Below are 25,295 nucleotides of genomic sequence, written 5' to 3' on the forward strand. Positions count from 1 at the left end.
GTAGCATGCGATATACAGAGGCCCAGTTACACCATCCAGAGACTAGTTTCTTCCTTGTTATGAACTCTTTAGTCTAGACAATAACTGAACTGGATGCAAATGTCATCTCATTGAAGCGGAGAACGCCAAAAAACTGGTAGCTAAAATAAATTCAGCACACCAGCGAGAGTCTGCACTTGCAGCTTCAGTGAGGCGACATCTGCCTCCAGCTCTGTTATTTACTGTTCCAGACTAATGAGTCCATAACAGGGACAAAACTGCACTCTCCAGATGGCATAACCAGGCTGTCAGTATATTGCATGCAGTTCTGTTAGCCTTGGATCAAAGGCAGTAATTTTCTGCTTAATACTTATGGTAGCATTTAATTTAATCATCACTAATCAATTTGAAAGAAAAAAAAATTAGTCTAAATAAGAATTTGAATTTCATTAATTAAGGTATACTCTAAAAATATCATAGGATTTCACATACCTTCTCTTAAATTTCATCTTCAATGTTGTTTTTTTTTTTTTTTTTTGAAATAGTATCTTCATGGCTTTCAGAAAATTTACATATTTACAGTTAAAGAATTTTGTTTTTAGGAATCTAAAACCAAAAAATAACCATCAAATCGTTATTTTTAAAATATTGCTGCATGTTACACCTTTTAACTTTTTTTTGGAAATGAATTCAATCAGATAAAAATTTATTTCAACATAATAAAAAATCATTCATACAGCAGTCAAATTTTGTTTAAAACGCAAATCTTATTTCATGATGTTATTAAACAACTTTTTTTTTTCAACTCCCTACATTTTAGCTTGAAGCTTTTCTTTAGGATTGCCATATAGCACTAATGAGAGAAATGGTGGGTTCATTCCATGGCTTATGTCAATAATTAAGCCCAGATTTGTTTACAACAGAAACTTGATAATCAAAGTGATAGGGCCAGAACCTCTTTTGCTTAATTAAGAGTTCTGGATAAAAGAGAACTTTAAAAAATTTCCCAACAATAAGAGTGGAACAAAAAAAAATAACTCAATGTTCAATTTGTAAACATTTACAAAATGACTACTATGACTGATGTTTTTAATTATGTTATTATAATTATAAACAAATTTGTTCAATATATTACACATTTGAAAAAAACAATTTAATAAAACAAAAGATAGTCAACTTTAATACTTCTTATGTTACAAACTATGCTTTTAACTGTACTTTTGTTTAATTTTAAAGATAAATAGGTAGTAGTTGCTTTGTAAAGCAATACTTTATTTTCAAGTTTGATCTCTTTTTAAAATTATAACTATTTAATGTTTCAAAAATTTACTGTTAGGTTTTTTGGGGAAAACAGAATTGATAGAAATGCATAGATAATCCAGTGTCTTCAAAAAGAATGCATGCCTCTGGTTGCCTTGAACTGATTCTTTACTTACGGGCAATTTTTTTTCAAAACAAAGCAAATCAACGTCAAATGAACAAGGTTCCAGCTGAAAAAGTTTCAATCAAATTGACTGTACAGTCAGACCTCCATATATCGAAGTAGCAAATTTTCGGAAAAAAATTCGATACATAGAAATTTCGATATAAAGAAACGATCTTACTTTATCGTACAAATCTCCTAAATCACTAAAATTACAGCTAATTTTCGTGTATAAAACCCAATTTCTAATTTATACGAGCAACGGATTAAGTGAAAGTTGAAAAATAAAAACAAATAACAGAAATTACATTTTTGCACCTTCAGACATTTTCATTCTTCTGCAACTAACTTGATTCTCAACATTAGGGGGGTTTCGTTTTGACAGTGTAATCGAGGGAAAAGTAAAAAATCAATTTACTTCACTTGAATAATTTTTACTGAAGCTAAAAATCTAGGAATGATCATCAACAGACAAAAGGGATAACTTGAAACTGATTTTACAGTGTTACTGGTTACAACTTAGATTTGAAATAAACTTGAAGGAATTTAAGAACTCCAGAACGGAGCAACAGCCTATCTACACAGCCCTCAACCCCAGATTACTTATGAGTTTCGTAGCAACCTTTAGTGAACATAATTTTCATTTTTCATGAGACAAACAGTCTGAAGTGGAAAAAAAAATTACGAATGTGTCGAAAAAAATTTCGATATATAGAGATTTTTTCGATATATAGAAACAATTTTTCTATGTAATGAACATAGAAATTTGCTGAAATTTCGATACATAGAAAATTTCGATATGTGGAAGTTCGATATATGGAGGTCCGACTGTATTTCTATTCCTTAAGTCTTAGTGAAAAGCTTGACCATTGCAAAAAATATACACTCAGGAACATTGAAAATAGCTCCCCAAGAAAAGAAAGGTACAATCTCGAAATTTTGCATATAAGAGTGACATCTGATGTGCAAATGATCCAAGTTTGGTGTCAATGTGCATGATCGTTTACTCTACAGTATTGGTGCAATCGGGGAAAAAGGTGCCAAATAAATTAATTAGGGATTTATAAATAGGATACTATAAATTAGGGATTTATTAATGTTAAGATTACATCCCGATTGTTGGAGAGCCTTGATGAGTGAAGGATGCCAGGTTGATTAGTTAGAAAGCGTTCCTTACAGTTAAGCGAGTTTGAGAGATTTGATCATTGGCATGAAAATTGTAAGCTGGTCGACGAGCCGTGTTGCTGCTCAGGTGGATCGTTAGGGGTGTCAGGGGTGATTGTGAGTTCATCAAAAAATACCTGAAAGTTTCAAAACGGGGGGGGGGGGGTAATCTTTGGCCCCTATTACTTAAGTGCACCTATGCCATAGTATTAAATAGTTCAATAGTCAGAGTCAAAATAGTGTGTGTACATTTGATTAAAATTTTAATGGGTTACAAAGTTACTTTTGAGCCGGTGTTATACAAAATTATCTTGACATTTGTCCATCTTAAGGGATAGGTGTCCATCTTAAGGCTCTTGCAGGTATATTTGATGAGTATTATATAATTTTTAAAAAATTGCGGAGGTAGGGAGATAAAAGCATAACAAAAAAAACATAATTCCGGTATTTTCGGACATAAAAATACCGGAAATACGTCCGAAAATACCGGAAATTCGGTAAAATACCGGAACACAATCACCCCTGGAGTGTTCCATTAGAAACTGTTGTAGGCAGTGGACACGAGATGGTACCCACGTGCAAAAAACCGGGTCTGGAGCAACCAGGAAGTCGACGAGGAGAGATAATTGTAGGATCATGCGGCAAGCATTCGTGGATCCCGCAGTGACTTGTTTCACAATACAAGCAGACGCAGGGGTAGCAGTTGTTCCTCGAACCATTTATAAACTTCTTGCGGCACTGAATTTGCAGTTCAAGCGCCCTTTTCATGTACTCCCTTTTCCACCAAAGCATAGCCAACTACGTCTACAATGGTACGGAGCCAGAGCGATGTGGGATGTCATTGACTGGCAAAAGGTGGTGTTCAGTGATGAACCCCGGTTCGTTTTGGGGTCAGATGATAACCGCAGACGGATGTGGAAGTGCCCTGGAGAAAAGTACCATTCAACCCATTTTATTGCATTACACACTGCCCGAACAGCGAGCATAATGGTCTGGGAGGGGGCATAGCCTATGATAGCTGATCTACTCTAGCTGTGGTACGTAGAATCTTCACGGACCAGTGTTATTTTAATGACATTCTGAAACCACATGTAGGATCGTTCCTAAATGGTCTAACAGGGGCAATTTTCTAGCAAGAAAATGCTTTCCCGCATACAGATAGAGTTGCTCAAAACTTCTTATGTCTTATTCAGACTCTTCCATGGCCAGCTGCTCCCCCGACTTGTCCCGTATAGAGCATGTATGGGATCAGCTGAAACACCAGACATCTCTGCAAGATTTAGAAGTGGCTGTTCAAAATTTGCGGGTCCATCTGCATCAAGACACCTTCAGACGTTTAATTAATGCCTGTTCGTGTTATGGCATGTATTGCCTCAAAACAGGGTACAACGCGCTATTGAAGTAGCACTGTATTTATCTCATTTCTTAGCCTGTATTTGTTTAATTGCCTGGATTTTCGGATCAAGTATCTTTCTCACCTGCATTTTTATGTATATTAAATTTCACTTCAATCCAATGCTTCTTTCTTGGGGTGCTATTTTCAATGTTCCTGAGTGTATATACAGTGAAGCACCGTTTACACATTTCTCTTTTATATGTTTTTTAAGTTGGTCCCTGCAGAGTCTAATACATATTAACTTATACCTATTATATGTTTTTTCATTTATACGCGTTTTTCATGCAGACCCTTCGAATTCCCTCTTTTTTTCAATAAACAGTGCTTCACTGTAAACAGTTTAACGAAATACAAAATAGTGCATTTATATCTTCTTCATGTCACATTTCTCTTATGTTTATCAGTATAATTAGACATGGCAGTCATCTGAAGTTGAATATTTGTCAAATAAATTGTTGTGAGTTGAACGTGAACTAAACTCATTTCATTTGTTTTTTTTTTTTTTTCAAAATTTTTAAGAAATATTTCATAGATTAAAATTTTGCAAGCATCTTTTATTCTCAGTTTTTAGTTCTACAGAAAAGAAATAAATATATTAATTTAATAAATTATACTCTTTAAAAATATATACATTGAGTTAAAATTTATCACTTTAAATTAATCAAGATATGTTTCGTAAATAAACTTGTTTTGATGTTACTTTACTGGGCTTCCCATACAACTGCTCAGCTCGAGTGAGAAAAGCATTCACATTTTTTCGTACAACTTCATTAAAGAAAACATGAGCAAGCTGGGAATGCAGCAGAGAGCGAAATTCGAAAGATACCTACAATGAAGTGAAAAAGAATTAATACGTAATAAATGTTAATGCATTGAAGTTATATAAAAATTAATAAACTTATGTACAATTTGTTGAAGAAAATATATCTCATAAGGATTTTCACATTTTTGTGCAGTGAACTTGCATACTTATCAGCATTTTAAATTCTTTCTGTCTAACTGCTCAGTAAAATTTTCATTGAAAATATTATTAAAGCTTACACTTTTATCTTACTCTGATTTAGTTGGCATTTAAACCAATAAGTACTTGTAAAAGAAAAAGGAAGAGAGACAATGCAGACTTTCTTCAAAATTCCTTTAACATGTTTGTCCAAAGAGAAACTTGAGGAAGTGCATGAAATAAACCAAAATGAATTTTTTAAATTATTCATCATAGAGCAAGTATTGAACTTGTTTAAATTCAAGAAAAGGATTCAACAACTAAAATTTACTTCTCAATATTCTGGTTCCTCTTTGGAAAAGGGACTGCCAAAATCAAGTAACCTGCCTAGGTTAAGCCATTCCTTTAACGTCAATCATATTTTACATTAAATTATTATTATAGTAAAAATTCACATACATTTTGCAATTTTTTTTAATTTATTTATTTTAAAAATATATTTTTATTTCTATCCACCTAGTTTTTATTCAATTTACCTTTTTCCAATTCTTTCATTGCATATTAAATTGCAAACATGATCATCAAGTGGCATTAACAGGTTATTAGCCACAGGATTCTTAAAAAAACACTTATGGTCAGATTGGAAGCTATTCATAAATTTCTTGCAGTATGCATTTTCTTTTACTCACAACTGAAACTAAACTGCACTGCAAGTGGTCAACTCACACAGGTTTTACTACATTACATTTTATAACTTTAAAGAAATTCAAAAAATGTTAAAAACATCCTTACATGAAAATACAAAGTACAAGAGTTAGGATTAGGACCAGGCTTAATATTCCAAGTTGTTTCTAGATGATTAAAGAGTTTTCCATCTGTACAGCAAGCCTAAGGGAAAGAAATAATTATCAATATAAATTTTTCGTACAAAACTAGTCTACATAAACTTAAAAATATTTCTACCTGGCTTAATAAGTGGTAGTTTTCAGTTTTATACTCTCTACACAAAAGCTTTTTCAAAGAGAAAATGCAACTATATCTTTATGAAGAATTGACAGTCTCTATGTGACAATCTAAAAAAAGAACTTTACATTGCCTTTGAATATTCAAATTTTAACAAGAGGATATTTGTTAACCATTAAACATTTCTGTATTTTTCAATCGCAAATATGCCTTTTGCACACTAGATATTTGTTGAATGACACAGATGGTATGGAAAGCTAATCATTTATACAAATATGTACCCCAAAGGTAAACTCATCTTGATTCAAGAATTTTTTTTATAATTTTACTTTTACCAGCCTGAATTACAAAACCTACATGTGAGCAATGCATGCTATTGCATACCTTTAACATATTTAGCGTCATAAAGGTAAAAATATATTTTTGAAGTTATTTTAATCAAGATCCTGATGACTTTGATGTTTTATAGTTATAACAGTGTATCTCTGAGGCATGAATATATTCTTTGATATTTAAGAGCGAGTTTTTATAAGAACCGGGCAGAAATGAGGTGTTCGGATATACACCATTTTTGATTTTGCTCAAATTTTTATGGTGAATTCTTTTAAAGATTTTAGAAAACACGTATTTTTTCTTTTCCTCCAAAAAATTTTTTGGGGACCTGTAAAAATTCGTAAAGTGGAGCTCGACGTAGAGGTTTTTCCAAATCAGCGTTTTTTAAAATGCGGTTATTTCTGTGTCTTAAGCATCAGCCAAAAAAATTCTTGTGTTGACAAGATGACATTTAGTACCTAAATTGAAATATATCGTAAATTTTGTAGCTGACTTTCAGTGCAACCTTTCAGAGGTCGCCAAACTTTGTCGAAATATATGAAAAAGAGCCTTGTTTGAGGCCCAATGGTTCCCTGCATTCATTCTCAACCATGGTTTTTGTACGTAATTTGTGTAAGAATATACGTAAATTATTCAATATCCTCAGCCTGCAAAACCATTGCCCATAGTTATGTCACCTGTTTGAAAAGACACACTCTAGTTTGAAATGTAGGCATCAAGTTCTATATTAACCCTCAGTGCACTGATTTGCAGGCCCCTAAAAAGTAATTTTTTTCTCATATTTTGTTGTTTTTCTTTCTCTTTGCTTCTAGTTATCATATTATAAAGTATGCGAATGAGCATAATCAGTCTATTTGCAAGTTTATAACTTTTTTATGGTAAGTTTCTGATCATACTAGTTTTTTAAACAGTATCTGGAAATCCCTGGAGGACAGTTTAAACCTGGATATGTTGACTAAATTAAACTGTATAGTTCATTTTACTGTTTTGAAATATGTAATGTGTTCTTGAAAAGAATTTGCCCATAGTTCTGTAACTTGTTTGTGAAAATACACATACTGTAGTTTGAAATGCAGGCATCCAGTTCTATACTGACTCTCGGTGCACTGAGATAAAGGACCATGAAAACTGAACTTTTTCGCATTTTTCGATACAAAAACAGCCATTTTTTTTTTTTTGGCAGCAGTGAGCATTAATCACGCATTTAATGAGCCTATTTGATAATTTATATATATCACTACACAAATTGCTTGCAAAAACTAGGGTTGAAACTCAGTGCATGGAACCAGGATGCCTCAAACATGACATATTTTCACTTTCTTCGGCAGTTTAGCCACCCCTGCAAGGGTCCACTGAAGGTCAGCCACATTTACGATACATTTCATTTGAGGCACTAAATATCATGTTGTAATCCCAAAGATTACTTTTGCTGATGCTCAATGCGCAGAGATAATTGAATATTAAAAAATGTCGATTTGAGAAAAACCCTGAGTTGGGACCAACTTTCGGAATTTTTGTGGGTCACAAAAAATTTTTTTGGAACAAAAGAAAAAATATGTGTCTTCTAAAATCATTCAAAGAAACCACTGTACATTTTTTAGCGAAATCAAAAATGGCATGTATCTGACCTGCCTGACTCTTACAAAAACTGGCTCTTAATAACAAATTCGAACACTGAAATGTTTCCATATTTATTCCCCATATTAAGGTGGATTTTAGAGAATCCAAGGGGGAATGTGCCCTTCCCCAAGGGATAAAATAAATTTTTAACTATCTCACTAATTAATTTTAAATGCAAAATTGAAAAAACGTTTTTGTAGAGAAAACACAAAACATATTTGAATGAAACCAAAGTTCTACAATCATGGCCACCAAATTATGGAGTGTTAAATACCATTAGGAGTAATATTGGAGTTGGAGGTCGATGTAGAAGAATATTTTTTACTCCATAAAATTAATGGTGACATCAGAAACAGGTAGCGGTGGGGGGGGGGGGGGGGGACACATGATAAGTATATAATCTCCAGTCAATTCAATGCCACGCTCAAATGACGGCAGAAACATAATTATTACGATTCAATGTTATAGCATTTGGTGAAATTATATGTACTCTTACTATGTTTTTAATTAGCTTAAAATGTTAAACAGTACATATTTTTTGCACTCTTAAGTTGATTTTAAGGCATTTTGAAAAAACAAGGGGGAAAAGAAACTCTAATGAGAACTTTGTGATGAAAATTTTATGAGGGAGAATCACTTTTTACTGCCCAGTGAACTCTTGTGGAATTTTCTGAATCCACCTCAGTCTCCATACCAAAATAATTAATACGTTGTTTTTAAATGTAATTTTGAGTTCCCCACTAAATTTTAGTTCGATCAAATCATCAATCAGCACAAAAAATGTCTTCGAATTTAAAACTTTGTAAAAAAAAAGTACTGCAGAAAGATTTGAAATGAAAGCACAACACAAAACATATTTATTCCTAAAATAATGTTCACAAACCTTGACCAAGTGAGGTTTAGCCATAGTAACAGATGAAGTGTAGCTTTCAATTAAGGGAGGAAATCCAATTTCTAAATCAGCTTTTAGGTGTCCAGGGCGTCGCTTTGTTACGGTAGATTTGTTGCACCAAGGTAAAAAATCTTTATAGTGCTCCACTCCAGCAACTACTTCATACAGTTGTTCCATAGAATAGCTTGAAGAGTACGAAGAATGTTAAAGAGCCTCAAAACATTAACTTTATATGATCATTAGTATCAATTTTGAAAGAATTTAAATGGGGTTTTGCATCTTACATAATTAAAAACTGAGCGTATGTATCTATGTATGTATGTCCAAGTTACTTCCCTTGAATGAGCAAATTGACCATTGAACCAGGTATCGATAGATTTGTATATTTTTCCTGTCTTTATGTTTGGCTATTTAACATAATAATCCAATAATAACTATCAGAGATATCAATTAAAAACTATTAATTATGATACTTAGATTTCAACATAAAATCCCTGTTTTTCGAAGGCTTTTCTCCATTCAAATTATTATTCAGTGCTTCATCTCAACTCTCCGTAACAATGCTTTTATTAAAAAGTTGTAGCGTGAAGAAAATCATTGAGGAGGACATTCCGTTGCCATTTTTTTCTCGAATTTGAAGAAATAAAATTCTGGATTTTGTTTTGAGGCTTTTCCTGCAAAAGAAGGATTTAAAATGTTACCTTTTTGGTTATTTTTCCGCAATCTGCCGCAAAATTTTAGATTTTTTTTTATAGCCTGATTGTTGAACACACATGTCACGTGACATAACTTTTATTTTCGTGGTAGACCATGCAAGTTAGTTTTTTTTTTTAATTTTTGATTTTCCTTCCTTTGATTCTATAGTTGGGGCAAACCTAACCTGGCAGCATTGTGAAAGCTACGCAGATCCTTTTCGCAGACGCTGCTAGTTTAGGTTTTCCTAACTATAATCTCTTCTAGCATGTAATAAATCAAAATTGTTATACATTGTATAATTTTGTTACCAAGAGAATCTTCTTGCAATTATTATGATTAGGTTAAATTTCAAATTAAAAAATAAAAGTTTGAAATGTTTACTATTGGCCAATAAGACAAAATTTTCACACACTTGTATTTTAAAAATCTATCAACCTACTTAGACATGAGTTTCAGACATTATATTGATTTACTGAACAAGTAATCAAAATAACATAAAAGAATGGCACATCTTTATAACTTTTTTACAGAACGAGTAATATGGTTGAAAAAACAGTATGATCATTTTTCAATGTTTAAGCAAGCAGTTCAATATCAGTTTAAATATTTTAAATATATAAATCAAATTCTTTTGCAGCTTCCCTAGAGATAACTACAAACTTTAAAACTGCACTAAAAATAAATAAAGCAGTCACAGAAGATGAATAAATATCATAGTCTTACTAACAAGCAAGTAGAGATATTTGTTGCACTGGCTAGAACAATATTTCAGCATTTCGTTCTAATTATACTCTTTCCCAACTTGTGAATTCTGAGAAAACCATGTCTAGTACTTTTATAAAAATCAATATTTTGATTGAATGCTAGTGCAAGTTTTTAATTAAACCATTCTGAATGACTGGTTTTATTTCAAATATCATCTCTATGAGAAGCACCATATATTAATCACTCCGTTTTTTAAATGTACCTACTCTGAACTGTAAGTTACTACTCTCTACTTTTGCATACTCCGAGTTTTTTACTTTTTAACATGCACTTCCTCTGTTTAATGTCCTTACTGATAGTAAGATCAGATGAGCAGACTACACGAAAATAAACAAAATACAATATTTTTCTTAAAATATTTATGATTTTTTTATAGAAACATACCCTAAAACTCTCTTCTCTGAATATTCCTTCCTTTTACTACCAAGTGGATTTGGCAAAGTAAAGAGCTTCCTATGCAGAAATGTACTGTCATCTATAAGGGAAGACGATGAAGCTTTGGCAATTACTTTCGATTGTGGAACTGGAGCACCGCATGTTACTAAAGAGCTGTAAAATATATCCACATTAGAAATTTATGCCCTTTATACATGAACATACATTTTAGTGTAAAACAAACAACTTCTTTTGGCATAGCCGAAAAAAAAAAAAGTAAGTATCCACATGTTTTACCATTTTAGAACTGGTTTAGTATTCAAATCTCATGGAACTCTTTAATAAGCAGACTTGATGTTCATTAATATATAAAAAAAAAACAATGCTTTGTAAAAAATTTTGACTTTTAAGGGGAAAAAAAAAGCTTTTGTAATCAAGTATTGTTTTAAACTTCAAAAGGACAAGGAAGGCACATTGAAAAAGACGGTAGGGCGCGTTGTGGGTTGCCTTGAAAGGGGCAGGGTGCAGCTTTCATCTAAAATATTTGGGGGAAACCCCTGGAAGTCCTGGCATCTTCTGTAAATCTATTAAAATACATTGAATAATTTGTTTCAAATAAGTTGAGAATTATCTTTTAAGAATTAAAGTTCATTGTAAAGATTTCATAATTCAGGGAAAATCCTGATTATACTTAGGTATCATTAAAACACTTTTTCATCAATTCCTGTGCATAAAATTTCAATGTTTTTTAAATAAAAAACTATACATATTAAAGAGAAACTTCATATATGATTTAAAGAGTATGTCACTGTAATTTAAAAAATACTTGTAAACAGTTGATCTTACAGTTAAAAAATACAGATGCCTAAAAATTTTGCTTGAAAAAGTTCTGTGCATAACATGTGAATAATACTGTATGGTAAAAATTCTAACCATGTACAAGAAGCATGAAGAACAATATACAGTTGAATCTCATTAACGCGAAACTCCAGGGACCATGATAATTATTTCATTTTAAACAGATATCATCTTATCTGGTAAATTATTAAGCAATTGGTTATGCTCATGGGACCAAACTAGTATATCATGTTAAGCGATATTTCACTTTAATTGATTTCGTGTTTATGAGGTTTGACTTATGTTCAAAGTATGCAGTTGAAAAACTGTTGATAGATAGCAACATGAATTCTTTTGTAATAAAGAAACATAATCCTCAAATTAGCTTCATCAAAGAGTTTTGTGTTTAAAACACAATTAGTTTTAAACATTTTGGCACTGACCTCTGCAAGGTGGGATCAGTTATTTCTCTATGATCCCTTGATATGGCCCCACATGGAGGGAGCTAGAAGATACATCAGGCTAAATAGGGAACCCAGGGTGAAATACACAAAACCCAGTAACATGAAAGTAAAGAAGTAAAGAGATGAAAGTGGATATTTTCCAGTTTCGAGTGAAACAAGGTTAAAAATAATGTTTTTGGTAGGCTTTCATCAAGTTTTTTTTTCTTCTAAATCATGCGGTACAGCAATACCTACCGGAGCTACTAGTATTATCTCTTGTCCCAAGATAGAGGAAAGGTTCCCCTAGTATTTGTACTGGTTATCTCCAAATTTTTAATTTTGCCACTTACATCCCTTGCTTCTCACTGCCTTAAACGTAAAGCTCAAACTCTTAGGCATTAATCCAGGAGGTAGAGCTCATGGTGGTAATAATCCCCAACAAAAAATTCTTATGCGTAATATTTTTTAAAATTTTGCCCTGAACACCTTATGAAACCTTTTAGGCCTGAAAAAGAAACTTATGTTCCCAGCTTCTGGAAATGAGCCCCTCCCAACAAGGGCGCCCATATGCAAAATTTAAAGGGAGGGCTCGGGTATTTTCCCCATGGTTTAGCAGGATATTTTCCCCATAGAAACCGATTTCAATACAGATTAGTTATTAAAATTTGACATTTTTAATAATTTATTCATTAATTGCTGGAGAAGAAATGTTTTTAAATTTTTACAAAGAAAAAAGTACTAAAAGCAAGAAAGTTCCAATTTCAAAGGGGGGGAGGGGGCTTGACCCAGCACTCCCCCCCCCCCATATGGGCGCCTTTGCCTCCCAACCCAGAAGCTGAACTTGCCCTTGGCTCTCCTCTAGTGACAGCAGAAGTAAAACCTCCTGAATACTTGCTGCTGCGTCAGTAAGCATCAGGCATTGCATGGAAAGGGCAATGCATATAAAAACTGGTGGACTATGCAGAAACAACAAATAGTGCAATACAAAACGCTCAACAAAGCATGGAGGAACAACAACTAGGGCACTGAGGACAGGGCTAAATCTCAAAGACACTCCTTCACTTTTTTTGTTACAACATTTGACAAAATTTAGTTTCAGTTAGTAAAGTTCAATTAAACTCTTCAAGTAAAACAGAAAAATTTATTTATAACATATGTTAATCTTAATGACCTAGATTGACCTTGATACACAAAACTAAATGTCAATTGACACCCATTATAAATTTCTAAGAACGTTGTACTTTTCCTCGTTATCAGTTTAGTTTTAGACACGAAAACGAGTCATCTGTTAATGTCATCCAATGCGACGAACCTAATACTTCCAGACAATGAGAATAAAAGAAATTTCTGATAACTGATTAAAAAATACTGATGAATGTTTAAAAAAATACATTGTTATGGCATGAAATAATTTTAAATTGATACAAATTTCTTATTCTTTAATCAAAAATTGAATAACGTTACAAAAAAAACTCATGATTACTATAACAAAATACAATCAAAATTATAAAGATGATAATTGATTGAACTTCAATTATGTCAAAACAAAATACCATTTTTGGTAAATACAACTTTCGGACGAACTTAGACGATTTAAAAGCAAAATCTTTTGCGTCGCAGAATTTGCTACTCTACGAGCCATGACAGTTACATCTTACATGTTCTGTTTACAGTGATTGCTACAGGGAAATTCGCCAACTTAAAAAAAATATTGACAAATGCAATGATAGGTTGCGTTCGACAAACCTCACCGGTCTACCGGTAAGTAACCAGTTACTAACCGCGGCGTTCTATGATCACCGGTTACCGTAGCTGTTACCATTCTAAGCAGTTGATTGGAGCACGTGATCACTAGCTGTCACGTGATTAACTACCGTTCGCTCCCGGTCTTGCTCGTCGAACGCACTCAATGGTTGCGTTCGATGAGCACGACCGAGAGCGACCGGTTAGTTATTCACGTGACAACTAATGATCACGTGCTCCAATCAACCAATCAACTGCTTAGAATGGTAACCAGTGAGGTAACCGGTTGATCATAGAACGCTGCGGTAAGTAACCAGTTACTTACTGGTTAACCGGTGAGGTTCGTCGAACGCACCCATAGTGATAATAATAGTAAAGAAGCAATGATTTAGCAAGCAATCAGCTTAATATTTTTTTATATTTGTTGCGAATGTTAGTACGATTCAAATGGGGTTTATTTTGATAGTATTTTCTTTGAAAAAAAAACTTTAAAGTATCGAAATAAAATCCACCGAACTTTAATCGAGTTGCTACGTCATTGGCAAATTTCCATATTCAAGGAAAACTTAACATAATTACTTGGTCTAGCCCGGTGCTCAATAATGAATAGGAACTTTTCAGCTTTTACTATCTGCTTGATCTGCTTAGCGTAGTCTAAAATTACTATAAATCTTACTCAAGAGCCAAAAATCTTTGATATAATCCTCCATAGTTAATGTAATTCCTACAGATCCCGATTTTAGCCTATTGCGTCTCGGTCAGTTTTTCCGATTATGTGCTGCTATGTCAATGGACTTTTAAAAGTTATATCGTCTGTAACATCTAATCATCCGCCAAGGAAGTTTAGTTAGGCGGGGACCGCTGAGACGTTATTTGTCTGAAAGTTGAGTTTAGTTCCGCCCATGTTTTGCAAAATACCTAAGAAAAAAAAATCCTTCTTAATCATCAGCTCCAATTGGCTCTGCTGAAACTAGCTTGCTTAAAGGCATCATTAATGTCTCCCAATCAGGCACGTCTTTTCAGCGGGTGATTAGCCGTTGGAAATTTAGCCAGATTAAATATTTTTCCGTGAAATGAAATTCATGAAAGTGATGCATGTTATTTACCAAAAATAATCCTAATGTTCAACGACGAGGGTTTGTATTTTTCAAGGGTAAGTCGTAAAATTCATTTGTAAATTAATTGGGCAAACCTTATTGAAAATTGAAATCCAAAAATGTTCTCTGAACTTTTTGGTGCAAATAACTTATGTAAGTAAATTAAGACCTTCTTATTCGATTATTCAAGTAATATTACTTTGTGCTTTTTGCAGCAGATTTATATGTGACAGATTTCGCTAGTATCTTTTCGCACAGCTGAGTTTGAAACTTGCCGGTGTTGTAAATTTTGTGAGTTTTCCTGTTTCTATTCGGTGCGGCTTTGAACTGCTGTCAAGATTTTTGAAATTAGTTCTAGATGTGATTATACTTCAACACTAATTTCTGGGTTAAATGTTGTCAATGCCTGCTCTGTTAAATGGTTTCCAAATTGTCTTCACGCCGAAAGGTTTCGTGTAATCTTTATGACTTTATTTATAGACGAACTTCCTGCGTTTGTGTTCTAAAAATCTACTTAGAAAGATAAAATAGGATAGTATTGCTTCTCTTTTATTGACTTGAGGAGAAACGAAAGAATTCAGAGGTTCCCCCAGATTTTTTTTTTGAACTAATGAAATCCTTAGAACTTAGTCTTGGACTTCTTTTGAGGACTTCAGAAAAAGATCTTCCTATTTTTTTTTTTCTTAATTAGAGTCTTTAAAATGGTTTTATGCTATATATGAGAATTCTCATCCTAATTTTTTTTTTCTCCATCAAGCTGAAGTCTTTTTTACACAAATTTAGGTTATCTTTGAATTTAAAAAAGAAGGGAGTGAGTTAAAGAATTTTCTCCCGGAAAATTTTCAAAATTGAAGTTTGGAAACTGAAATTTTAAGCAATATTTTGTGATGTTAATGTAAGGTTAATCTTGCTCAGAATATTTTGAAATTAAAAATCCTAACGTTTAATCAATCTTTGATGATGAAAAAAAGGGGAGGGCAGTCTGCCCCCGCTGTCTCTTGCTCCCCCCCCCGCCACTGTATTTATAAAGGAATAGGTTTTAATAAGTCTAAATAGCATGCAAAACATTTGCAATCTGTAACGAGTAAAGGGAATTTTTACAATTTTCTGTTCTTGGGATCAGCTTTTCAAATGGAAGCCTGAATTGTTCCTCTTTTTTTTACGCTTCAGAATTTTCACTTAATGTTAAGGATTTGGCAGTTAACCGAATCTGATCTCAAAAACAGAAAAGTAGCAGACACAAAAATAGGCAAAGTTATATCTCCTATGGTTTTATCAACTTCACAATGCTTAAACTTTGATTTAATTTCTAGAGTGATGGATTCTGAAAAAGATAACTTGGATGATGAACCTGATGAAAAAAATGGAGTTGTCAATAATTATCCATTAAAGAAGAAAACATCTGATGGTAAATATTGTACAGAAGCTCATATTTTATTAACTAGACATGCACCGAATATTTGTTTGGTATTATGCAGATATACTATTTGGCAGATGAACCAATTATTCGGTTTTGCCGAATATCTTAATTTTCATAGTAAACAAATTTAAATATTTGACAGTTGATAAATAAACACAAATTTTATTTCTTCGTGAGTTTCTCATCTTTTGATAACTTTCATTCATGCACTGAATGAAAGTTACAGTTGAGTATAAACATAGTACAACTCTACTAATATCATCACATCCACCAGTAAAACAGTTAAGTGACCGGATCCAGTTCAGCCTTGTCAAAATATAGCATTTCCCTGCATGTAAAACATTGCCAAAAAATATTATCAAATTATCCTGCCGTGGCGTGGGTTTCATTGTTGGTCATGCCAGGAAAGTTACTCAATCGTTCGCTTTTATACAGGGTCTTCCGTTTTAACCTGCAAGACCTCTATTTTCGCAACTGTTAGTCCCCGAGTCCAAGTCCTAGTTAGTCCAAGTGCAAAAATGTTTAAAATGAGTTGCAGGGTTTAGGTATTGAAAATTTGAATTGAAAATAAAAATGAGTTAAAAAAATACAAAATTAAACTTTTTATACAGGTCTCAGTTCCTCTAAACGATATTTAGGAAAATAATCTCCATTGAAAGACAATTCCTACACAAAAAGTTTGAAATTAGTACGACCAATATTCACCTAGGTATGAAACACAGCGTTTTGTGACTTTCACCTTTTTACACGTGTTGTCAGTAACACCTTTTGGGTAAAAATATAGCAGTTAACAAGTGTTTATATATAAAATTATATGTGTGCAGAGTGGCTTTTCAAGAGATTTTGCAGTGTGTTTTTGTGTATTATGGCATAACATTTGCATGAATTTTTGAATAGCAATGAAAAATATAAATATCTTGTTTTTTCATTATTTTTATTTTGACAACCTGTCTTCTTCTGAAAGAGCGATAAGTTCCAATCTCATCTTCTGTATGGTCCCTTAAAAACGTTTAACCTGAATATCTCCTTGAGTTTTGGTCGCACAACTCTCAAGTTTTTTGTGTCAGTCATAATTTTCAGTGGAGATTATTTCTCTACTAGGGGGCTATCGCCCCCTGCTCGCTAACGCTCGCTAACCCCCAGAACTGCTTACGCAGTTCCTTCGGATCGCTTCGCGATCCGAGCTCGCTACGCTCGCTCACCGGTCACCAAATATTGGTCTAGCTTTATCTGTATTAAAAAAGGTAGTTTTTCTTTTTTTAATATGAATATCATAACACTTATGATTTTCATACAAAGGGGACAATTACTTTGACATGCAACTCGTGCATTGGATTATTATAAAGCAAAAGTTTGCAATTCCATTATCTTTTGAGAGAAGTATGCAAGGGAACATTTTTGTACTAAAATTACAAACATAATATAATCTTTGTTTCCTATATTTACTGAATGCAAAAGAGATTGCAGAGGATAAAACCCTGCAATCTTTACACTCTGTAAATCCTAAACACCTTAAATAGCTGAAATTTCATTTTCATTAATAATATTATGTTCAGTGTCAAAATATGTGTGTATATATGTTTTAAAATGTCTAACAGTTGCAGAGAGCAAGCAACTTCTGACATTCTCTGAAAGCAGTGATTTAGTAAAAAAAAAGTTAGAATGAGTGTTTTAAGAGTCAAGAAACCAAATCCAGTGGCACGACAGTTTATGAGGGCCAAGGACTACTGTACCCATCTCACTCCTTCTGACCAAGGGCTCTGGGGTGCTAGGCAGATGTTCCGGTTAAGAGGTCAGCCTAACGCGGAAACCCCAGGGTTTAGTTCCCTAGCATACTTGGTACTTATTTTATCGACCCACTGAAGGAATGAACAGCTGAATCAATCATGCCCAACCCGGAGATCGAACTCAGACCTGCAGCGTGGAAGGGCTACCACTGAGCCCCTGGGCTTCAGAGCACTTGAATATAATTTACGAAGAAGAGAGCAGTGGGCTACGGAGTCTTTAGATGAAAGATCTGAACGCAGATTGGTCAGAAATGCTGCCGATACGCTAAGGTGCACGAATTTACACCATCTTCGAATCGAAAGAATTTCGCAAGTGTTTCCGAATACATTTACGGACTAATCATGCATTTTACTGGAGAAAAAGGGTTGACCTAAGACTGATAATTATAAAACTGGAGAAAAATATTATTGTAACAAAAAAAATTATTGATTATTACATAACACTAATATTTGTCATACCTTGGATACCATTTATTTCATTCGATAGCAATGTGCCTTTTAAATTCAAACGTAAACAATTTCCTGTTAGATTAACCTTCCTAATGAATATAAATAAAGCAGAAGGTCAAAATGATTTTGTGAAAACATATTAGCAGTAAAATTAGGTTTCCCGATTCAATTTGTTGCTTTACTTTGCCACTGTGGCTCAGTTCTTAACATCAATGCCATTGCAAAAGCATGTGAAATGTTTCGCTCTTCAGGATTCAATTTGTTGCTTTACTTTGTCATTGTTGTTCAGTTCTTAACTTCAACGCATTGCAAAACTAAGTGACATGTTTTGAAATGAGAATTGTCCAATAAATTCATTTAGTCTGTGTGGAATAACAAAATACAGTGAAGCACGGTTTATACATTTCTCTTCTATTCATTTTTATCAATTATATGTTTTTTAAATTGTCCCTGGAGGGTCTAATATACATTTTCTTTACCAATTATACATTTTTTCATTTGTACGCTTTTTTCATAGTCCCTTCAAAAACGTATAAGCGTTGCTTCACTGTATATAAAAAAATGGTTGGAAAAAAAATTCAGTATTTACAGGTTGCAGTTAGTTAAGCTTGACCACGAAAAGAAGGTGGATGACCTTGAAGGGAAACATCATTTGTAATAGGTAGAATCTTCCAGAAAGCACCAAATAGTAAGAGGCATGGTCTCGCTAATCCTATCTATTCCAATATAAGAACAAACAACCTATTACAAATGATGTTTTTGCATTAAGGTCATCCACCTTCTTTTCGTGGTAAGCTATAGCAGGGCTGTGGAGTCACACTGGTTTTATGGTAAAGGAGTCAGAGTTGAAGGTTTAAAATTTCAAGAGACGGGGTCAGTAATTTTCTCTCGAAATTCGCAGTTCTCCCAATATTTGAGGAGTAGCAGTCGGAGTCAGACTAATTTTGGGTAAAAGAGTCGTAGTCTCTAAAAATCCTGTAGTCGGAGTAAGACATTTTTCCTCCGACTCTGCAGCCCTCGTAAGTAGGGAACTTTATTTTTTGTAAGTACTATGGTTAAGGGAAAAACCTTTCGACATCAACATTAACTTTGCAAAGGATTTTTTTAAAAAAAGAAGAAAATCATAATACTTCTCTGCATAGACGATAGAAAATTTCTATGTTTTCAGATACTATGACTCTTGAATGCCTTACATATGACATGTCTGTGACTGAAAAGTGGGTTTGTCAAATCTAAAAAAATTTCATCAAAAGTTTGACTCTGTGCGTTATTTAAAGTTATTAGGAAGGCTAATCTAACAGGAAATTGTTCACGTTTGAATTTAAAAGGCAAGTTACTATGAGATAAAATGAGTGGTATTCGAGGATAAGTATCAGTGTGATTATCAGCATTTTTTTAAATATAAAATAATAATTTTCTCCAGTTTTATTACTATCACTGTTATTTCAACTCTTTTCTCCACTCAAGTGCATGATTATACCGGAAATAAGTTTGAAAACACTTACAGAACTCACTCGATTTGCAATTCGCCGTTCACGGCGTGCATTTGCCTGCCTAATCCTATCGGCAGCATTTCTTACTGATCAGCGTTTAAATCTTTCATCTAAAGACTCCTAAGCACACAGCTCTTTTCTTTGTAAATTATATTCAAATGATCGAAAACACTCATTCAAAAATCAAAATTCTAACGCTAGACATCTAACGCTAGAAGCGAGTCTGCAGCACTTGTAAACAACCGATTGTACGTAAACAAAGCGGATCGTTGCCAACGGAGGGAAAGAAATAAAGGCTCGTTTTGCGCCACGCATAAGTGTTTTATATATATAGATTTTTTAGTTAGAGGACCTAAGGCCCATATAAAAAGTTAAATTTTGTATTTTTTTGACTCATTTTATTTTTGCATCAAACTTTCAATATCTTAACTCCTCATCTGATTTTGCAATTAGAAGTATGCATCTATGACTAACAGTTGCGAAAATAGAGGTTTTACAGTTTAAAACAAAACATCCTCAATATATGAGCAGGCACGTAGCTAGAACTTTGTTAAGGGGGGGTCCAAGGTTTCACGAACTTCAAAAGAGGAGGCATGCTAAAGCAAAATTAGTAGCTCATATTTACGTTAAAAAATAAATCCAATTAAAACTAATTATTAAAATATGATAATTAACTAAAATTAATTAAATAATTGAAATTGATAGAGCATTTATTAAAAAATTATTTAACAAAAATTTTACATTAAGTGGAAAAAAAATTATTGTCAGTTTATAAAATTAACATTAAACTAAAAGTTTTCCCATACTAAGTTTTCATACATGGATAGAAAAATTCCATCACATAAGCTTCCTCTGTTCTGATGCTTTGAAAATGAGTGATATAATTCCTATTAATAAAAAGTTCACAATAAAAGAAAATCGGAAAACGAAAACTGTTCTATGGATTACTTGGAAAACGCAGGTAATAGTTTAATAAAATATTAAAGCTTTGCAATATATTTAAACAAAATATGTACAAGTCATTTTATTTGAAAAAAATAAAGAAATCTATATCTATCGAGTCGAATGTATAACTATGAATGCAATATAACGTAATTCCGCCACCCTGTCCGATTTGAACCAGATTTCTGGCAAAATTCAACCACCCTCTCGACGAAAATATTAGCAAGGTTTCATTTAAAAAGCTTGAACTAGTTCTTTATTTATCTACTTTATAACATTCTTTTGATTATACGAAATTGAATGAAGTTTCTAATTTTATCCGTTTTCTAATTATCATTTCTAACCATCATTTAAAAACTTGAACAAACTATTAACTCTTTGATGGATGGAGACTTCCTTTGTTGCAATCATTAAAAAAAAAAAAAATGCGTATTGCCGTTTTTTTTAAATCGTTCTTATTATTTTTTTGCAAAACGAATTGGTAAAATAAGCTATCTTAGGATCCGTTATGGTATTTTTTTTTCTTTCTAATGGGGCTTCGTTAGAGGCTTTAGCCTTTTCGGATCTAGTGCGAACCACCGATATGGCATCTAGTCTTTCAAATGCTACCATTAAGGCGCGGATGTGACTGCACAGGAAATTTCGATGCCGAGTTTCCACCAGATGGAGACACTTGAGCTCTCTTCGGTGCGAAACTGCACTAGGGGTTTAATTTTGTCAAGCCAAACGAATACCTGAGAGATCTTTTACCTGTCGAGTAATGGAATGTATGGTGAATGAAATTAAGCATCTATGTATTTTTATTTTAACAACATTTTGGAAAAAATGCAAATGATTGCTTTTTATAAATGTTTTTTATAAGGTCATGAATGATTTAAACATTATTGGCGATTTTCCTCTGATGTTTTCAATTTGATGTTTCATTTAAAAGATCAAGAGGAGGCATCGCACCCACCTATCTCACCACCAAACAGGAGTTCAGTTTATTCTGCCAATATAAAAAAAACTTCTGTACAAATCAGTCTTTTTCAAATGAAAAATATAATTGTAAACAACTACAGGGTAAATGGCAATATACTCTATTACGAATTATCGTGTCAATATTTGATTATAACCTGGTTACTTTACTGTCTTTATTAGCAGTAAGCAAGTGTTCGACTCGAAAATTTCATGATTTGGAGTCAAACGTCAAATTTTGATCATTAAGGTAATCTTCGTCCCGTTTGCGATTGCGATAATACAGTAGCATTAAATTAGATACATTTTGAACAATATGTAATATGCATAAAGCTAGCCAATTTTTGAAATCAAAACTTATAGGTTTCTTATAGCCTCAGTTTGTAAATTTTTTTCTCAACAGTCATCTGATGTTCAAAAGCCTAAAGACAATCTTTTGTAAAAAAATCTTGGAATGATTGTGGTTAAAAATCCAGTAATGATTTAAATCTACCTTCCAAAATTCATCTAACAATAATAACACTTCTGATTCTTTCATTTTCAAATTGGTATAGCTTCCATTCTAGGAGCGGTTTTGTAATCATCATGTATTCTCGAAAGCATATCATATTTTATAACGTAGGTATTGACATTTTTTTTTTCTTTCTTTTATGTGATGTTAGTAAAAGATATTCTATTGCAAGAAATAGCAAATAATTTTAACTTGAAGAAATTAAGAGTTAAAAAAAAATCTAATATAGACGTGAAAAACACAAGAAAATGTACCTCGCATTGACCTTTTTTTAATTATATGCGCAGTAAATAGCAGAAACTTTCACCTAGTGATTTTATAGTTAAATGCACATGTCCGTTTTTTGTTACGTTTAATACTACCTTCGCAATTTACTAATGATGGATGCATAGACGCTTATTAAATAATTCCTCAGTAAAAAGGCGGTAAATACTAATCAGAAAATTTATTCCAATGAAACAAATACAAATATGCTTTTCTTGAAAAATGGAACAACATCGAAGAAAGATTTTTTTCTTCAGTTAAAAATGACTAGCTGCTCTTCCTTTGGGACCATAGACTCACATTTCAGTAAGATTTAAAAGTACGAATTTCTAATAATTACTTTTAAATTACATGGGTTAATATGGCCGAACTTGCAATTTCATAAACTGATTACAGTAAAATATTCAAGTAATTTTCAATTTCATTCTTCGCTTCATAAAATTTTGATACAGCGAAAAGTAATTTCGTTGCATCAACTTCAAATTTATTTATTCACTTATGTTCAAAAAAAGAAAAAAAAAACGAACTTTTCAGGATTACAGTTTAAAAGTTGTAAGCTTCCGGGGAGATAAGTAATCTATTATTGTTAAAAATAAACTAAAAGTTAAATAAGATTATTAATCAAAATATAAAATGAATCTGAAATAAATCATACCAAAAATATAAAGTTCAAAAATAAATTAATAATTAATATTTATTTTTTCTCATCCTCAATCACACGAAATGTGTAGAATTTTTTTTTCGTTGCTGTCAGAAGTTAGTTTTTAAATGGGAAAACATATTAACACATAAATTGCTCGTATTGTTAAAAAAACTTTAAAAGAAAACACTACAACTTACCTAGTTTATGTACACTTAATTTTCTTCTGATTACAATTTTGTTCAAGATATGTTTCCTATAAGCGCGTGGTAGAAAAAAACTGTGTGTTAAAACAGAAAAAAATAGGAATTTCAATTACTAATTCACCAGGGATGCACCTCACTCTGGCTGTCCTTCGTGCAGCATGTGTCTAGGAAATCAAGTCCAAACGGGAAAAGAGTCAAAACGAAAAGAAGAAAGAAAGAAAACCACCCCAATGAGACTGGGGAATGTTTGTTTTCAATTACTTTGCCGATGGCAATGTGGTGGGCTGAGGGAGAGGGGCCGAATTTCAAGGTCACAACCCAGTTGGGTTGAATTGGAAATTCGTCGTTTTCGAACGATTCTTCGCGACACAGGAAGAGACCGGCGGCAACTGGGAACCCGCAGTTATTTCACGAGGTTCTCGTGTTCTGAATTGACTCGGACGCGGGAAAATTGTCGATAAATGGGAATATTTAAGGGGAAAATACCGGGTTTCGTAAAATTTCTCTCTTTGTAAAATTTTTGTTGTCGTGAGGTGCAACAACCGAGAAAAAGCAGACAGTGGTCTTTCGGGAAGGGGGGGGTCCGGACCCCATGGACCCCCCCCTTGGCTACGTCCTTGATATGAGGATGCTATCGTACGGTACTGTTTCATTTTAAGCTAACACAAACTTTAAAGAGAAAAAACAAATGACTGAATGAACATTTCTTCAGAAACCAAAATGAGGGCTCGTTGCAGCTGCTGATAAAAATGTAATATAATTTCTGGATAGCTCTCAAATAGCTTAATGTCTCTATATGTTAACTAAATATTTTTTGCTTATGTACAAGGCACTTTTAATAAAATATTATTTACATAGAAAGTTATTTTTCTCTTCATCTCTATGTATTTGTGTGTAAAATTAAAATTGTTCCCTGCGTCTTTTAATTACATAGCATTGCAATTTTGCAGCCAGCATCTATCACAGTGCGGAAAATGTAACTCCCCAAACGCAGGAGAATGCCAGAAAGTACAAAGTATATCCGTCCTTGCCCGAAGTGGCCTCTCCGTTTGCAGCATCTCCCACGGGAGACAAATCCGATGTGACCAGCAACCATGTCACCCCTGAACTGAGACAGCCCGTAAACACTTTGGTACTCCGCAGTGCTGGGAAGTATGGTAATCATCATGAGACCATTCGGCTGGATGAGCTTTATGCCGATAGACTGGACAGTGCATCTCTGGTATCCGTTGTAAGTTGTTTTAGAACTATCAGTTTTGACTTTATATCCATTAAAAAATTTATATTACCTGCATGGGCAGCTTATAAAAGGAGGAGGAAGGAGGAAATTGCTCGGAACTGATGTCATATGCCCAACCCCCTTGGCAACTTTTTCTCGTTGACTCCAAAAAAGTGTCACCAAGGTATCGCAAGGTACGTATTGTATATCGTTCTTGGCAATGCTTTTTTGGCACCAACAGGAATGTTAAGCTGAAACTCCATGATCAGTAAATAATTGAAGAACACCATCATTAAAACAACATGTAACCACAGCAATAAACATTGCGAATAAATGTTGCAAAAATACCAAAAACAAAGACAAAAATAAATATCTAACTCCCTCCCCCAGGATTGGGCGGGAGGGCGCCGCGCCCAACTTGCCCGTTGATTCTTAGAACGCGCCCAATTTTCCGTTTTATTGGTAAAACGGGGCCCTAACTGACTTTTTGTTCATGAACTGGCATCCTTTGGATTTAAGAATTTTACTGCAAAAAAGAAGGAGCCGGTGTCCATTTCTGTTGTTTTCATACAATGACTTTTTTCTAAGTGAAAACAGCGGACATTCGCCCCTCCCCTTCGGCTCCCAACTAGGATTGCCATTCAGCTAACTATTAGAAAAGCATGCCTTCCATTATCAGTTACTACAAGGGATAAAAAGTGGCCTACTGGGCATTGTCGAGACTTATCAATGTTCTTCCA

The 25,295-nt window shown here is 33.4% G+C and overlaps 2 protein-coding genes across 2 annotated transcripts in view; one reads left to right on the plus strand and one right to left on the minus strand.

Annotated features, from left to right (window-relative positions):
• Nucleotides 1-4,511: 4,511 nt before the first annotated feature.
• On the minus strand, nt 4,512-13,509 carry LOC129222612 (coenzyme Q-binding protein COQ10 homolog B, mitochondrial-like). The gene is made up of 5 exons (XM_054857136.1): nt 13,380-13,509; nt 10,556-10,720; nt 8,702-8,894; nt 5,695-5,790; nt 4,512-4,788 (listed from the first exon to the last, which is right to left on the minus strand). Exons 1-5 carry the CDS (start codon nt 13,466-13,468, stop codon nt 4,624-4,626), a joined length of 708 nt encoding a protein of 235 aa, XP_054713111.1. The 5' UTR covers nt 13,469-13,509; the 3' UTR covers nt 4,512-4,623.
• A 1,126-nt stretch (nt 13,510-14,635) lies between these two features.
• The window catches only part of LOC129221878 (anoctamin-5-like), a 74,760-nt gene continuing 64,100 nt past the window's right edge, over nt 14,636-25,295 (plus strand). The window contains exons 1-3 of the mRNA XM_054856246.1: nt 14,636-14,722; nt 15,980-16,074; nt 24,287-24,567. Of these exons, the coding sequence (XP_054712221.1) occupies nt 15,984-16,074; nt 24,287-24,567 (372 nt within the window). The 5' untranslated portion in view covers nt 14,636-14,722; nt 15,980-15,983. The remainder of the gene's footprint in view (nt 14,723-15,979; nt 16,075-24,286; nt 24,568-25,295) is intronic.

The sequence above is a fragment of the Uloborus diversus genome, chromosome 5 (assembly GCF_026930045.1).
Source record: "Uloborus diversus isolate 005 chromosome 5, Udiv.v.3.1, whole genome shotgun sequence".
Lineage (NCBI taxonomy): Eukaryota > Metazoa > Arthropoda > Arachnida > Araneae > Uloboridae > Uloborus > Uloborus diversus.

What these genes read in the sequence shown, in the direction of transcription:
- LOC129222612 (XM_054857136.1), bottom strand. Translation starts at nt 13,468, where the DNA reads ATGGCTCGTAGAGTAGCAAATTCTGCGACGCAAAAGATTTTGCTTTTA. An exon ending in TCAGAGAAGAGAGTTTTAGG is followed by an intron (nt 8,895 to 10,555) that starts GTATGTTTCTAT and finishes GTACTCTTCAAG; the next exon opens with CTATTCTATGGAACAACTGT. An exon ending in CTAAACCTCACTTGGTCAAG is followed by an intron (nt 5,791 to 8,701) that starts GTTTGTGAACAT and finishes TCTTTCCCTTAG; the next exon opens with GCTTGCTGTACAGATGGAAA.